The sequence below is a fragment of the Pelobates fuscus genome, chromosome 9 (genome assembly GCF_036172605.1).
Source record: "Pelobates fuscus isolate aPelFus1 chromosome 9, aPelFus1.pri, whole genome shotgun sequence".
Taxonomy (NCBI): domain Eukaryota; kingdom Metazoa; phylum Chordata; class Amphibia; order Anura; family Pelobatidae; genus Pelobates; species Pelobates fuscus.
Genome location: NC_086325.1, coordinates 164353186 through 164370036, shown reverse-complemented (window position 1 = coordinate 164370036; position 16851 = coordinate 164353186). Strand labels below are relative to the sequence as shown.

The window sequence follows — 16851 nt, the reverse complement described above, 5'->3', positions numbered from 1 at the left end:
TCCAGTTGTGTTTGAGGGATAGCCCTAGCCAAGGCTTTGACCACAGAGGCAGCCACCGCTGCATTGATCATTGCCTGTAAACTCTGCTCCTGAGTAGAGGGCTCCATAATTGGGAGACATAGGCAATGCAACACCAAGGGACACAAAGGACAAGTGTCACTAGCTGAGCAATCTGGGCAGCACCCCATATAATGGCAGAGGCAAGTTGGATAGCACAAGCGTGAGTATGTAACCGTTGGGCCAGGCATCCAGAGGCAATGGCACAGACAGAGCAGGCCAAGTCAAGGGGCACAGACAAGTCAGGCCCATCAGTGATGCACAGATAAAGCAGGCTAAAACTGGTGTAGAAAAAGCATGCCAGGAATTGCAGGCACAACAGGTAAGAAAAAAGGGGTGTGGGGTGTGATCTCTGAGATAGTAGGCCAAAAACAATGACCCAGGGAAGAAAACACAGAACAACCCCTGGGTTCCCTAAAACATTACACTCTTCTGAGTAACTAAGTAACACTGAAGACAGTGTGAGACACCATAAGCAACCCCTTGCAGCATCTGTGTATAAACAGGGATTCAAATATTGGAAAGTCACTAAGAAACCGTGAGTGGAAAACGGGGTGTGTAACATGCCTCCCCACGGGTGCCCAGACAGAGGGGCCCTGCAGAGTGGGGAAGCCAATAGAGGCCGGGAGCCATCACTCCCACGTGGCCGGTCATCCCGCCCACGGTCGCGAAAGCTTAAACGGCTTTCCAGTGGCTCGGTGAGCGTGGGAGGGAGTCAGGTGGTCCCGGCAGTCGGAATAGAACGGGAGACGGCACTGAAACGCTCCCCGCCGACCACTAGAAAAAATGGAACGAAAACCAAACTGCAGGACAGCAAGGGAGAGTAGGGAAAGCAGAGGGAAAGGGGTGGAGGAATGCACCCCTACAGACCCCACAGAAAAGGGGGTTAGACAAAGCAGGCAATAAAGAAATACCAGAATAAGGCAAAATACATGACATCAAATCATAAAATCAATCCTAACAAAATGTATATCCCACAACCACCCATACAGCAATAGGAGGCAGTGGTACTCTGACCTGTGCTTGATGTGGAGCAGCAAAGAAAGAGGACATATTTGGTTGGGAGGGGACTTTAAGGTTCCTTACTTTTTTCTAATTGGTTGTTTTTCTCTAGTAAAGAGAGACCTGTCATGTTATAAAATTCTTCACGATCCGATATTGTCTAAATTTTACAGTTCATTTTTATATTCACTACAGTTTGGTGTTAAGTAAATAAACCATATACAAAATTTTTTTTTCTACCATTTTTAACACATTTACATTTCCTATTTCATCATCAGTCTCTTGTGCTTATGGTTGGCAACAGACTGTTACATGGTGTGTTCAATAAAAACATGGCAACATTTCATTCTTTGTGTGTTATTAGTTTAAGCAGACTGTGATTGTCCATTGTTGTGACTTAGATGATGATCAGATCACATTTTAGGACCAATTTGTGCAGAAATCCATATCATTCCAAAGGGTTCACATACTTTTTCTTGCAACTGTATTACTTGACCGTCACATTAAAGCCTTGCACTACATGACAGCACAGACCGTCACGTGGTTGTTGAGCACAGACCGTCATGTGGTTGTTAAGTGGTTAATGGATCTGCTGCTAATGTCTTTGTGTCAGATACCACAGGACACATTGACGCAGCAGACCTGTATTGGCAGTACGAGGGGGACCTACATGATATCAGACAGGTAGTTTTAATGCTGTGGCTGATCAGTGTGTATAAGACCTAGAGGGGTCAAAATGTCAGTCAGTGAGTATGCCCTGCACATAATGTAAAGTATATTGTTTTCGCATTAAAATATTTTTTTTAATATATATATATATATATATATATATATATGTGTGTGTGTGTTTAAGTTTTCTTTCTTTCATGCCATAATTAAAAGGTAGATGCAAACCTACAAACCCCTTGATACGCTGACCATTGTAACACTGCCAGAGCATCATGGGAGTTGTAGTTCGGCAACACCCGAGGTCTACCCTCTGGCCATGTAGGGAATAGTCCATTCATTATTAGTCAGTATGCAATAAATGTAATTTGTATAATCCGTTTATTCTCAGTCATCGTATAGATATGTATCTAAAGATTGGCCTACTCATTTCCAATATGTAACTGATGTTCCGGTATGTTTGTGTAGCTCTGACAAAACAAATGGAGGCCCGTGATGAAGAAGAGCCGCCAGGGTTGCATCCTGCTAATAACGCTGTTCTACCGGTACCTCAGAGAGAAAAGGAGCGAGAGCAGATGTTACCAAAGCCCCCTGTACAGGTATCTGCCAGCATAGATATTCCTTTTATCTTTTACTTGTGATGGCTGAAAGGTAAACGAACCATTTTGATGTTTTGTTTAGAAACCTAAAAGGCCAAACAAGCGAGGTCCCCCCATCTTGAAAACACCACCTCCACAGGGTCAAAAACCAGAAGACAATGAGCTGAGGCCGGAGCAAGCGTACAACAACCAGCCAGTCATCAGGTAACGTCATTGCACAACAATATGTTGTTGGCATAGTACACATGCTTGAAGAGGTTGACTTGAAGACTTTGCTTAAAATATGTATTTGTGAACGTATGCAGCAAGATGGTTATTATCTTGAAATAATTTGTTTGGTGTTCTGTGCGTTTAGCTGGCGAGGAGCAGTGATCGAACCAGACCAAATTACTGAACCATCTTCCAATAAGCAACAAGAACCATCTAAAGTGGAGCTGCAGGATGGCGGGGACCAAAAAGAGCCAGGTACTATTTGGAATTGGTATTGATTGCCCATTTGATATTTGTCGACTCTTTGTCTCTCCATACACATGTTCCTAATCTGATGTGTGAAATTGTTGTTTCCCGTTCTATAATAGTATCCAATACGCTTACAAAGTGCTACACAAAGCTGTCCAAAAGCCTCCATAATGTGATATAGGCGATGTTCTATTAGTATTCCTGGTGTCAGTGATGCCTAGCGCTTTGCTGCTTTGACAGACCCCCCAATGCTGTCCCATTTCTCTGGTGTCCCACATCTGCAGACAGTGTGACAGGGACCCATTTATCATGACAGGTTGGGACTGTTGGAAGGTATTCCAGCCAGTATAAATGTATTGGTCTACTCTGTAATATATGTTAAAGTACTGGCATGGGGATCCTGTAGGTGCTTTTATAAAAAATGCCTTAAATGCACAATCTTTTTTTAGTGCCTATTAATGAACGGCAGGAGGCAGTAATCGAGGCATTCCGCCATGCCTGGAAGGGGTACAAAGCATTTGCCTGGGGTCATGATGAACTGAAGCCAATCTCCAAATCTTACAATGAATGGTTCGGCCTGGGGCTCACCCTCATAGATGCGTTGGACACCATGTGGATCATGGGATTAAAAGAAGGTAATTTACCCTGCATGTGCTTCACGCTTCCATCGGTAAAGCATTGTGGAAATCACAGTTCTTAATGTTTAGCAATTATTTGGCATTTTTTCTTTAGACATTTGCAGCTTAAGCAAAAAAAAAAAAAAAAACCAAAAAACCTAAGGCTACAATATACATAGTCGCAAACTCGATGCAGATTTATTTGGGGATTTAATTTTTTTGCTGACTGAGAAGGGTTATAATTGCTGGGATAAAACATCACTTTTAATATCAGACAAAATTGCAGACAGAAGGTTGGTAATTTATAAAGGTTCCATGATGGGGCTAAAATTTAGCATTGGATAGCTTGATTGTTAACAAAGCATTAGTGATGGATTAATTTTATCATATCAATCCAGTCTATACAGATCCTATGTTAAAATAGTATGTCCACTCATTTTATCACAGCTGATAATGGAGTAAATGTCAAGGCATTTCATGCTCTAAAATTACCTGTTTTGCAGAGTTTGAAGAAGCGAAGGAGTGGGTTGCCACCAAGCTAGACTTCAATAAAAATGTAGATGTTAACCTGTTTGAAAGCACAATCCGGATCCTTGGAAGTTTGCTGAGCACGTATCACCTGACACAGGACCCAATGTTCTTAGACAAAGCGGTGCGTTCTCTCTCCGTGCAACACTGTTACAGAAAAAACTAATTGTTTATCTTCTGTTCAGCCATGAATTTTGTCCCAGTCGGGGCCAGTGCCAGGATTTCCACTGCTTTGAATCAACTTTCCAGTTTGCCTTCCTCTGCCTTTCACATCTCCCGTCCGTTACTGTTACTCATCTTCTTCCATGCATACAGCTGCAAGTGCATGCTGGGTCTGTATGTGTGTGACGGTAGTTGTAGGTGAGTGAGAGCACAAAATGTGTGTGTGTATGTGTGTGTGATGGGAGCGGTGTGCAGGCAGGAGGCATAATACATGGTCACCTAGAGCAAGGGATTACTTGATTTACACCTCCAGCGAATACAGATTCGTTGGGACTATATTTACTAAAAAGTGGTTGGATTTTTTTATTTATTTTTTATATAATAAAATGTCCCTTGAAGCTTTCCAAGCAATACATTGCTTTGTCTACTCGTTATCTTATATCTAGTGATTTTGTCTTGGAATATTCTGAACGTCTTGGTTAACTTGCCTGTTGTCCAGATTGAAGTTCCATGTTTCTATTCCTAGAAAGACATTGGTACCCGCCTGCTTCCTGCTTTTAACACCCCTTCCAAGATCCCTTTCTCTGATGTGAATATTGGGCGAGGTACGGCTCATGCGCCACGTTGGACATCTGACAGCACGGTGGCTGAGGTGACCAGTGTCCAGCTGGAGTTTAGGGAGTTGTCCCGCGTTACAGGAGATGACCGGTACCAGGTAATGAGATTTGTTCCTTACAACAGCATAACTTTTTTTCTGGACCAGGCCAGCAGATGACATTCTTTATTTCCAATCCCTTCCAGAAAGCTGTCGATCAAGTAACTCAGCATGTCCACAATCTCTCCGGGAAACGAGATGGCTTGGTGCCCATGTTCATCAACACTAACACTGGGCAGTTCACTCACCCTGGGGTCTTTACTTTAGGAGCCCGTGCTGATAGTTACTATGAATATTTGCTCAAGCAGTGGATCCAGAGTGGGAAGAAAGAGAACACGTATGTTCTTAAATAATTCAATTATTAGACATGTTCTGTAGGAAACCCTTTGGCCCTCATTATTTTTCTTCATTGATGTCTTTAAAACACTGTGTGTATACCATACACCTGAAATGGCTTGTGAATGTTAAAAGCAGCCACTGGGCAGATTCTACTGACTTGTATATGTACAAGTATCTTATATATTGCTTATATTCCCACTGCAATGTGTTTTTATGTATTACTTGTTGTAATGTAAATGATATTGGTATTTTTAGTTAATTGCTTCCTCCGGTGTAAGCTGCTGTGTTCCCTGGACTGTCAGTCTATGTAACTACCGTATATACTCGAGTATAAGCCGAGTTTTTCAGCCCATTTTTTGGGCTGAAAAACCCCAACTCGGCCTATACTCGAGTCAGAGTCTGTATTATGGCAATTTGCATTGCCATAATACAGACTGGGGGAGAGGGGGGCTGGCAGAGCTGTACTTACCTTTCCTGCAGCTCCTGTCAGCTCTCTCCTCCTCCGCGCCGTCCGTTCAGCACCTCGGTCAGCTCCCAGTGTAAGTCTCGCGAGAGCCGCGGCTCTCGCGAGACTTACACTGTGAGCTGACAGAGGGAGCTGCACGGACGGCGCGGAGGAGGAGAGAGCTGACAGGAGCTGCAGGAAAGGTAAGTACAGCTCTGCCAGCCCCCCTCTCCCCTCACTGAACTGCCACTGGACCACCAGGGAAGGAGCCCCCCTCCCTGCTATGTATCAAGCAGGGAGGGGGGACGAAAAAAAAATAAGAAATAATAATAAAAAATTAATAATAACAAAAAAAAAGAGGTATAAGGACAACTATGGGAGGGAGGGGGGTATAAGGACCACTATGGGAGGGGGGGGGGGATAAGGACCACTATGGGAGGGAGGGGGGGATAAGGACCACTATGGGAGGGAGGGGGTGGGATAAGGACCACTATGGGAGGGAGGGGGGGTATAAGGACCACTATGGGAGGGAGGGGGGGTATAAGGACCACTATGGGAGGGAGGGGGGGGGATAAGGACCACTATGGGAGGGAGGGGGGGGGATAAGGACCACTATGGGAGGGAGGGGGGGTATAAGGACCACTATGGGAGGGAGGGGGGGTATAAGGACCACTATGGGAGGGAGAGGGGGGGATAAGGACCACTATGGGAGGGAGAGGGGGGGATAAGGACCACTATGGGAGGGGGGGGGGTATAAGGACCACTATGGGAGGGAGGGGGGGTATAAGGACCACTATGGGAGGGATGGGGGGGGATATGGACCACTATGGGAGGGATGGGGGGGGATATGGACCACTATGGGAGGGATGGGGGGGGATATGGACCACTATGGGAGGGATGGGGGGGGATAAGGACCACTATGAGAGGGAGGGGGTGGGATAAGGACCACTAGGGGAGGGGAGGGTAAGGACCACTAGGGGAGGGGTGAGTCAGGACCACTGGGGGGGGGGTGAAGGAACACGGGGGTGGGGAGGTAAGGACCACTGAGGGAGGAGGAGGGGAAGTCAGGACATATGGGTCGGAGGGGGCGGCAAAATGTTTTTTGCCTACGGCGGCAAATATCCTTGCACCGGCCCTGCACACACTACATTCACACACTGCATTCATACACACACACTGCATTCATGCACACACACACTGCACTCGCACACACACTGCACTCGCACACACACTGCACTCGCACACACACTGCACTCGCACACACACTGCACTCGCACACACACTGCACTCGCACACACGCTGCACTCATACACACACGCTGCACTCATACACACACACATACGCACACACTGCATTCATTATACACACACTGTAAATAAATATTCAATTAATATATTTTTTTTAGGATCTAATTTTATTTAGAAATTTACCAGTAGCTGCTGCATTTCCCACCCTAGTCTTATACTCGAGTCAATAAGTTTTCCCAGTTTTTTGGGATAAAATTAGGGGCCTCGGCTTATATTCGGGTCGGCTTATACTCGAGTATATACGGTATTTGGATCAGTGGCAACCTGATTTGCACTGCTTAGGGAAAGACACAGATCTTCATTCACTGACAATAGAGCGTCTGTAGGGGGGGATAAAATTCCAAATATCTTTTACGCTAAACTGCCATAGCCATAATATAGCCATCATCAAATGTACTATCTATTTGCCTTCAAAGCCCAATAATGTAACATAAATGGTACATTCTATGTGAGTGGGGATTCTCAAAGAATCATGTTATTGAAAGTCATTGGCCCTTAACAGATTAAAGGGACACTGTAAACAACTTTAGCTTAATAAGGCAGTTTTGGTGTATAGACTATGCTCATGCAGTTTCCCTGCTCCATCATCTGCTCCATTATCCATTATTATTTAGGAGTTACATCACTTTTATTTCTGTTTATGCAGTCCTAGTCACACCTCCCCTGGCTGTGACTCACACAGCCTACATGAGAAAAAAAAATGTTTTCAATCAGATCTTACAGTCCAGTGTGTTTACTTTAGAAGTTCTTATATCTTGCTCTATTTATTGAACTTTAATCAAATCCAGTAGTCTGCTGCAGGCATTAACCGGCTATTAACACAGCAGGAGATAAGAAATTCTAAATAAAGGTGTGTTTGGAGGCTGTGCCTGAAAGTGATTAACTCCTAAATGGTAGATTAATGAGCAGTTAAAATGTAGGGGCATTATCTATAAACCAAAACCACTTAAACAAGCTAACAGTGTTTTGGTGCCTAGAGGATTTCTTTGCAGAATACAGCTAAACTAGCGATTACACCTGCTTTGATAGACTGCCTGTTGGCACTTAACGAGTAAAATGGCTTGACCTGTTTTGTGATTTGCCGTAGGTTTTTGGAAGATTATAACCAGGCCATTGAGGGAGTGAAGAAAAATCTCCTCCGAAAATCTTCACCTAATCAGCTGACGTTTGTTGGCGAGCTGTCACATGGACATTTCAGTCCCAAGATGGTAAGATGCTGCTTTGTTTATCTGTTCAATATATAATTACTATTAATGGTTATTGGCAATTAATTTATTGACTTTTATGTTGCCTGGTATTAGTCTCATCCACTGTCTATCAATTGATGGCAACACATTTAGTTTCAAACTTTAAATGATTTTCTTTTGGTTTCTTTCTTTCTCCCCCCCACTGTACTAAATCCCAGTACCCCCACCGCTCTGTACTAATTCACAGTCCCCCCCCCCCCCCTCTGTACTAAATCCCTGTTCCCCCCTTTATACTAAACCCCAGCCCCAGCCCTTGTTAAACCCAAAAACAATATTAGCCAACAAGGAGACTCAACTCACATTGCCGCTGCCAGTATGCGACTCTGGAGTCCAGCCTCTGGTATACACCCAATGGCGCCGTCCGCATCCTGTGCCAAACGGATTCTACCACTACTCCTTGAAAACCTGTGAGGGTGGAGCATGTTGACGTCACGTTGGAATGTGACGTGGTGTTGCGTGCCTCCCTGCACCTCCAGGTACCCCACTGTCCAGCCCTGGCCATCGCAACACTGACCAACACACACTGACAGACACACAGTCACTCTCTGACACACACACTCACTCTCACTCACTGACAGACACACATTTACACAATCTTGCACACACTCACATCATTTTATTTATTGCTCCTGATCTTCTCTCAGGAGCTCAGTCTTCCTGCTCCTCACGCGCGCAGTTTAGTGATGCCGGGTGCCGGAATGACGTCAAATTTCGGCATCCTCTCCGGCCAGGTAATTTTGGCAAAGTAGGCACCTGCAATGTGGGGAGAGCAGGTGTCTACTCTGCTTTAGTAAGCATGGCAAACTCGGCCCGTGGGCCGCAAGTTTGACATGCTTGCAGTACATCATTGTAGAAACTAAAGCATGCAGAGGTGTTATTAAAAAGGCACGAACTAGTATTATTATATGCAGAATTATATCCCTGATCTAAAACAGAACCACTTGTATTCATTTATTTATTAAATATCCTTCATGACTTCACATCGAGGGGAGTCAGAGTTATGGACTCTAACCTCACTTGGATTGAGCAGAATTCCCCAAAACTCTGGGGTGGAAGGCGCAACTCTAGTAAAATGGGAATTTGTTTTCACACTCAGAGGATGTTTTATCTTCAAGGGGCACTCTGACACTACAACAATGTAGGTTCCTTGCACGTGTTACAGTGTAAGTTGTTTCGCTGTCCCTTGTCCGTGGCATGAAAGTTCTCACTTCCTTAAAGGTTTGCTCCAAGCACCAGGACAGCTCCAGTGATTCGAATTGGATGCCTGGAGTACGCAGCACATACGGAGGGTAACCCCTCTTCTGCAGGAAGTGTAACTTGGCCGGCTAATATAATTTCTGTGTAACTTTAATTAAACAGAAGATCCGTTATTGGCTGTCAGCGGTCAGCTGATGCTCTCAGACAAATAATGGTGACAGCCCCAACTTCTGCAGAAGCTCCACCAAGTATCACTATAGCCCACTAGGAACCCAGGTAGTTGGGCATACCATAGCTACACAGTTTGCCTTATTACCAGGAATCGGACCATGAATGATACCCCTGGCATCATAACCTGTAAAGCAGGCTGTAGTTGTTATGGTGCTTGGTGTAACCCTTTAAACGGATTCTGTGTTTTCTGTGAAAATAAAATCTATAAATAATCCGCCTGAGCAGAAGTTCCATACACAATTCAAAATACATATCCCATAATAGGGAACTGCCAGCACTCTAGATGTTCTGGACAGCATCTCCCATAATGCTCTTGCAGCCATAATACTGGCAAAGCATCAGGGGAGATGTAGTCCACAGCATTTGGAGTGCCAAAGGTTGCCTTCCCCTGCCCTAGTGAGCAGGGTTTTATGGGAGCACTCCAATTGAAAACCAGTAGGAAGGGATAGTATTGGCTGCCGGGTGTCTAGGCAGAACTTGCTGCAGGATGTGATGCAATATTAATAATTCATATTATAATCGTGGTCCTCACCATTTATCTTCACAGGATCACCTAGTGTGCTTTCTGCCTGGAACCCTGGCTCTGGGGGCCCACAACGGCTTGACTGCTGGTCACATGGATATAGCTATTGCTCTAATGGACACCTGTTACCAGATGTACAAGCAAATGGAGACTGGCCTGAGTCCTGAAATATCTCACTTCCACATACATGATCAGCTGAAGGGAGGAAAGGACATTGATGTAAAGGTATCCTGCAGCATGAGCCCTGAGTAAGGGTATAAATGAGTGAACATTGCTCATTGGAATAGATTAGATTTACTAAATGTGTAATATTTTGTTACATTTGTTTGGTTTGTGTTCTTTTTTTATTTATTTTTTAGGTGCCGGGAGGGTATGTAGCCTTTCCCCGATGGTGTTTTTGATTACTATTGGTATCTCTTCTTCTCCTTCCATCCTCCCCTTCCTTTGCTGGAGCAGTGGATTTGTTTCCTAAGTGTCATTTAATGTTCTAAGAATGTGAATGTTCTCCCTCTGTGTGTTTGCCCCTTTAACATAGTTATTGAATTGTGATGCAGCCATTTTCTCTGTAAATTCTTAACCTTTATTCCCACAGCCTGCCGACCGGCACAATCTCCTGAGGCCAGAGACGGTGGAGAGCCTTTTCTATCTGTATCGGTTCACTGGTAACACCAAATATCAGGACTGGGGCTGGGATATCCTACAGAGCTTCAACAAATATACAAGGGTAACGCAAATTGTGACAGGCCACGTTAGGCTCTATTTTTGCGTTTTTGTTTTTATGGTACTTTTTTAATTTCTTTCTACCCCTCGACGTGTTAAACTGTTAAAACTGGCAGTTGAGAGTAAATATCCCTCTTGAAGGGCTGACATTCGGCAGCCAGTAATATCTTCTTTGCTAAATTAATGAATTGTATTTGGATTTGATGGCAATCTATAACCAAGAATATGTTTTGCCTCATGCTAATCACTTTTCTCCCATTTAATTTTTCTTTCACTTGAAAACAGGAGAGTTTGTTGTTTTTAAATAACAAAACTTTAATTTACTTTGATATGGCTAAACTTGATTTTTCTTTTCAGGTATCGTCCGGCGGTTTCACCTCTATTAACAATGTGCAGAATACCGGCAGCCCTGAACCTCGAGACAAGATGGAAAGCTTCTTTCTCGGAGAGACACTCAAGTATTTTTTCCTGCTCTTCTCAGATGATGTGGACCTACTCAACTTGGACAAGTTTGTCTTTAATACAGAGGCTCATCCACTGCCCATCTGGGCATCTTAGCAAATGTTGTGGTCTTCTCTGATTAATTAGAAAGCTTTTGGTCAGTGACAAGCTACATAAGAAAGGAGAATCCAGGTAGTCCCACCGGTGATCTCTCTAGGAGCCCTGGCTTCTGTTTCAGCTGCTGGTCGATCACTGACAGAATCATGATTCATGATTTAAGATTTTTCTTTTCATATTTATATTACAGTAGGCAAAATATTGAATCTGCTCCATGCAAATGTGGCTGACCAGACTAAAAGTCTTTTATCCGGTGCTCAGTACAAGGCTCCACTGTGGCCCTTATCTGAGCATTTATAGAGGGCTCTTCCATGGGGCAGCTATTTACAGGAGAAGAATCATCACCAGATATTTGAATTTACTTCTTTTCTCCCAACATCTGCCTGCTGACCAAGAGCAGTTAAGTTTCAAGAATTGACCAACGTGAAAACGGTCTCTACTGTACCGTCGGGTAACGTATCAGAGCTGCCAGCCTTCAGAAACTTTTATGATGAGGTTCAACTCAGGGATAGAGGGATTAGGAAAATGATTAGCTTTATCTGAGCCCTCTGAACGATGTCATATCAACTGGGGCCAACGCCGTGCTTTCGGATAATCAAGCACTGAAGGGCAATAGACCTTCGGCACTGGCCTGATCCACACCCTGACTCTCCTGTCCAGGACCTGTAGCCGTCCCGCTTATCTTAAATGGGAACACTGTGAATAACTTCTACAACGTCTGTTACTGCACATCTCATTAACCTGCCACAAACACTCTTTGGGAATGTAAATACGTTTCCATGTGTAATGTAGAATTATCCCCTTTTTTTCTGCCAGCAGTTGTACTTCTACCATCCTAGCTGGTAGTCCACACATTGTGAAACGTGTGTGTATGGCACCCAGACAAGTTCATAAGGCACCACATTTCTGTAACAACACTGGGGAAACATGTCATCAGGCCCTAGCGCTTTCTCTCTCTGCTAGTCATTGATTAAAGAACCTGGTGTCTGAAGAATTGAATACAGGGATTTGTGGGCGTTTTATTATTATTCTTTGTTCCAGGAATTATCTGGAGTGCGAATTAAATCCGATCTGACCCGGATGAATCTATAAGTATGTTCAGTTTCCGCAGTGTTAGAAAATTAATTCCACATACACGACTGATTTATATCCAGCCCTTGATCATTTTTCCAGGTTCTACTGTGTAAAATAAAGACAGACTGCGTGGATGATGTTAAATCTGAATTTTGATCTTTTCTGTTGATTAATTTGAACCTTTTTGATGATGGAGGCACAGGAACAGACAAACTGAACCCATTGCTATGTCATATGTGTGTGGGCCATGAGCATCTTGTGTACGATGCTTGCAGTCTGGCCATCGGAACACTTTATTTTATTTTTTAATGGATGTGTTAATGTTTTTTTCTTATAATCGGGTAATTATGAATATGATTTTAAAATAATATATACTTTGTGAAATATATATATATAAATATATATCAAATTTTATTTCACGTTCAGCAGGGGCTAAGGCTTTGTGAAGTGAATTTATTTTTCTCTTTTGTGTATATTTTGTATATTTTATAGACATTGGTTCTGAAATTTAAGCATTGAGCATTGGTAGCTAGACAGTACAATTTCATAGCTTTGCGCTTCATTTCAAAGGGCCAGTATTGGTTTTAAAGTGGAGAATTTGCAGCTGCTTTGAGTGGTCAGAGACATTGGTGTCAAATATGGGGAGTGGTCGTCCCTTTGTGCTGCTTTGAGCTGAAGAGTTTTTTTTTTTTTACTTGTAGTTCCATCAATGGTCACCGGGGGAGTTCTAGAGTAAGATGCAGTCAGTTCTTTTTGCTGTGTTTGCACTCTGACTGCATTATTCCTGTAGTGACTGGTTTTTATTTTAATTCCTGCATATCCTATGATGGCAATCTTGTTTGCATCTTTTATTCCTGTTTTTGTTAAGTGCGACATTCAAGTTTGAAATAGAATTTTAAAGTCTGGTTTGTTATAATGGACTTATTGCATCGTTGGTCCTTAAGTGGTTAAAAACCAGTCGATTAGCCGTCATTGAGACCGGATTACAGACAGGAGGTGATCAGCACATACGATTATATAAACATACGATACAGATGATATTCTTAGTATATGAATCTATAAGTACAAAGCAAGACACAGATTATGGTGCAGTACAGTACATGTTTGTGAAGGGAATACAAATGGGCAAAAGTGCACACTCACACTTGTTAGAGCAGTCTCAGCTCTATTATGAAGGCCTGGACGGAATAATCCCCGTCTATGGTAGGTCACCCAGGGCAATGAAGAACTGGAGGTGGAACAATCCCCACCTAGAGATATATGCTGGAACCGGAAGGATGATGAGGGCTGTATGAAGGATGTACTCCACAGGTAATGATGTATAAAATAATAGGTTTATTAAATAAAAAGCTGGAAACAACAGCTCTATAAGTAAAAACAAATAAACTGTGGATAAAAAGTCCTCACTGGCAGCCACTTCTGAGAAGTGAGGACTTCTTTTATCCACAGTTTATTTGTTTTTACTTATAGAGCTGTTGTTTCCAGCTTTTTATTTAATAAACCTATTATTTTATACATCATTACCTGTGGAGTACATCCTTTATACAGCCCTCATCATCCTTCCGGTTCCAGCATATATCTCTAGGTGGGGATTGTTCCACCTCCAGTTCTTCATACCAGAGCAGGACATTGCCCAGGGTGACCTCCATAGACGGGGGTTATTCCGTCCAGGCCTTCATAATAGAGCCGAGACTGCTCTAACAAGTGTGAGTGTGCACTTTTGCCCATTTGTATTCCCTTCACAAACATGTACTGTACTGCACCATAATCTGTGTCTTGCTTTGTACTTATAGATTCACATACTAAGAATATCATCTGTATCGTATGTTTATATAATCTTAAGCGCTGATCACCTCATGTCTGTTCTCTTGACTATCCACTTCACAAGGGTGGAGAGAACCCCTTGTTGGTGATTTGCTGCTAATTATAGATATTGAGCACTTATACTCACCAGTTTTTCCATATATTGAGACAGGATTGACTGGTGAACATTGTCATTATTTTTGTGTGTGTGTAACCCAGTGGAGACCCAAATGTTGCCTTTCCCAGGCTGTTGTACACTACTGGCTGACAAAGCATCATGCGGTCTGTAGTTCTTTTAAAGTTGGGCTCAACATTTTGGCCTCCTATCAAGATTCTGACCTAGATAGGCTTTCTTGAACAGCCTTCAACACTTATCCAGATCCCTCCATTGTGTGTGTCTGTGTATATATAAATATAACATACATAACTTCCCTGGGGGGGGAAAGAACTAGCACACCCTTCATTAAACCGGTTATAGATGTATAGAGCTTAAAGAAAAAACATTCTAAGCAAACTTTTCCTGACTCTAATGTGGCTTTATCATTAATTGATCAATTATCGGTTTAATGGGCATCTTTGGGATGGGCACATTGTAACAGCTCCCTATTAATATACATCGTATGCGAGCTTATTGGGGTTAGTATTTCTACGTTCCTAAAGTGCTAGAGGGATAATAGATGAGTTCTTACATGCTTTGTCGTTCCCTCTAGCACAGTTAGGCTTTTAGCGTCCTAGTAATTTAAAATGCACCTGTCATGACGAAATGATTTTGTTCTAAAACAGCTTACTAATAAATGCATGTATTACAAGAGACTCTCTATAAGGTGCATTTTGGGTGCAGGTATGTTCCCGTACTCTAAGGTTTTAACTGTTTTAATCCCTTAAGGACCAAACTTCTGGAATAAAGGGAATCATGACATATAATGTGTCCTTAAGGGGTTAAAAACCATGGCTTCCTTTTACTAATAATGTATGCGTGTTCACTGTGCAACCTCATGATAGTATCTCCAGTTAGTGGAATATTCAAAATTGGCTCCCACATTCTAGCAATATTTCTTGGCAATTATCTAAAATGAAATAATTTTAGACATATGCATGTATTAGTTATTGATTGTTATAGAACAATGTGTCAATTGTTATTATTTAGCTTTTTAGAGCAGATTTGTCTTCTTCAGCTCCCTGGTCGACTTCCTCCCACAGAAATCTGCTCGGTACTGGTCCGACCTATCACCTAAAATTGAATGCATTGTTAACCTTTGACTCTTGGGGCCTTAAAAAAAAATATCTTTGAATGAAAAACAAAACTGGCATTTATTTTGTGGGGCTTAATGTATATATATATATATATATATATATATATATACTGTACATTGTTTTTAAAGTGCAACTGAGTATGTGTAATGAACATGTCTGAAGTTATACATGTACCATGTAATTAACTGTGGCAGTCATCGTTAATCCTCATAGTGCAGATGTTAGAATAACTACATTTCCCATGATGCTCGACTAACGATATGTTTTTTTTTTTTTTTTTTTTTTTACAAAACGTGCTTTAAAAAAGTAAGAAATTGCTGCTCTAGGGCACGGTTTCTCCAACTGTCAGGTTTTATTTGCAGATATGGGGAGATTAGGGAGAAATTACAAACTAGATGCAGATTATACGCCAAGTCGCCAAATTGAAGTCTTTCTCCAATTCCCAATACTTTCAGCTAGAACTCACAACTGTCAGTTTTCCACCGTTCCCTTACTAAATCCTTTGATAGTAAACCCGCAAGTAATTTATATTCATGTCACTGGTTAACTTCATACACATTTAACCGCAATGGTATTTGATAGGGAACATGCCAACGGGGGTTTACATGGTGGGGTCGAGATACAGCATACAGTAAGCGGATTAGAAATGGCTTCCGACTTCTCTTCAGCCACAGTGGTATTCCCTTCCAGAACAATTTATGTCAACACAACATCGATTTATAATCTCTTATAATCAGGGTTATCCACTAAACTGCAAATTGTACTGAATTCAAATCCAAATGTTACTCATTAGGCTAAAGTAGCTGATTTTGGATAAATTCTCCAACTCTACTGTAGTCACAGTTTGGCTCTTTAGCCTACATTGTTCCTATAATTCAGAGTTTGGGAATAGTAGTAGTTGAGATATATTAATAACAATAGTTGCAGCTTGCATTAAGATCTCCCCATAGGAAAGCATTATTCAATGCTTCCCTATGTGATTTCTGGCGACGCTGGAGGTCCTTATGCATAGCGTCTAAGCATCTGGTAGACAGCCACTAGAGGAGTACTTAATCCTGCAAGGTACTTATTGCACTTTATAAAAACTGCAATAATTACATGCTCAGGGTGCATGGAGTTGACACCAAGACCACTTCAATGGGCTGAAGTGGTCTGAGTGCCGACAGTGTCCCTTTAATGAGATGGCTAGTTTTCCTACAATCTGTATTTTGTGACTTAAAGGAACGGAGAAGTTGGTGTACACTGAGTTTTGTAACTGTGTAATAAATCTCACCCCTGTGGAGTGTGTTTTGTCTTGTGTTAATTCATTGTAATAAATCGGACACACCTATTCAGTGTAACCTACAGTATGCAGTTTACTGTAACTGCCCTTTGGGTTTACTCAGTGACATTTAAATGACAGCAATGC

At 42.4% G+C, this 16851-nt stretch overlaps 1 protein-coding gene across 1 annotated transcript in view; it reads left to right on the top strand.

Annotated features, from left to right (window-relative positions):
* The window catches only part of MAN1B1 (mannosidase alpha class 1B member 1), a 28390-nt gene extending 14955 nt beyond the window's left edge, over window positions 1-13435 (top strand). Inside the window, exons 3-13 of the mRNA XM_063432958.1 lie at window positions 2194-2324; window positions 2407-2528; window positions 2680-2789; window positions 3233-3418; window positions 3904-4052; window positions 4617-4805; window positions 4892-5082; window positions 7924-8044; window positions 10059-10259; window positions 10627-10758; window positions 11112-13435. Of these exons, the coding sequence (XP_063289028.1) occupies window positions 2194-2324; window positions 2407-2528; window positions 2680-2789; window positions 3233-3418; window positions 3904-4052; window positions 4617-4805; window positions 4892-5082; window positions 7924-8044; window positions 10059-10259; window positions 10627-10758; window positions 11112-11312 (1733 nt within the window). The 3' untranslated portion in view covers window positions 11313-13435. The remainder of the gene's footprint in view (window positions 1-2193; window positions 2325-2406; window positions 2529-2679; window positions 2790-3232; window positions 3419-3903; window positions 4053-4616; window positions 4806-4891; window positions 5083-7923; window positions 8045-10058; window positions 10260-10626; window positions 10759-11111) is intronic.
* The last annotated feature ends 3416 nt before the right edge of the window (window positions 13436-16851 follow it).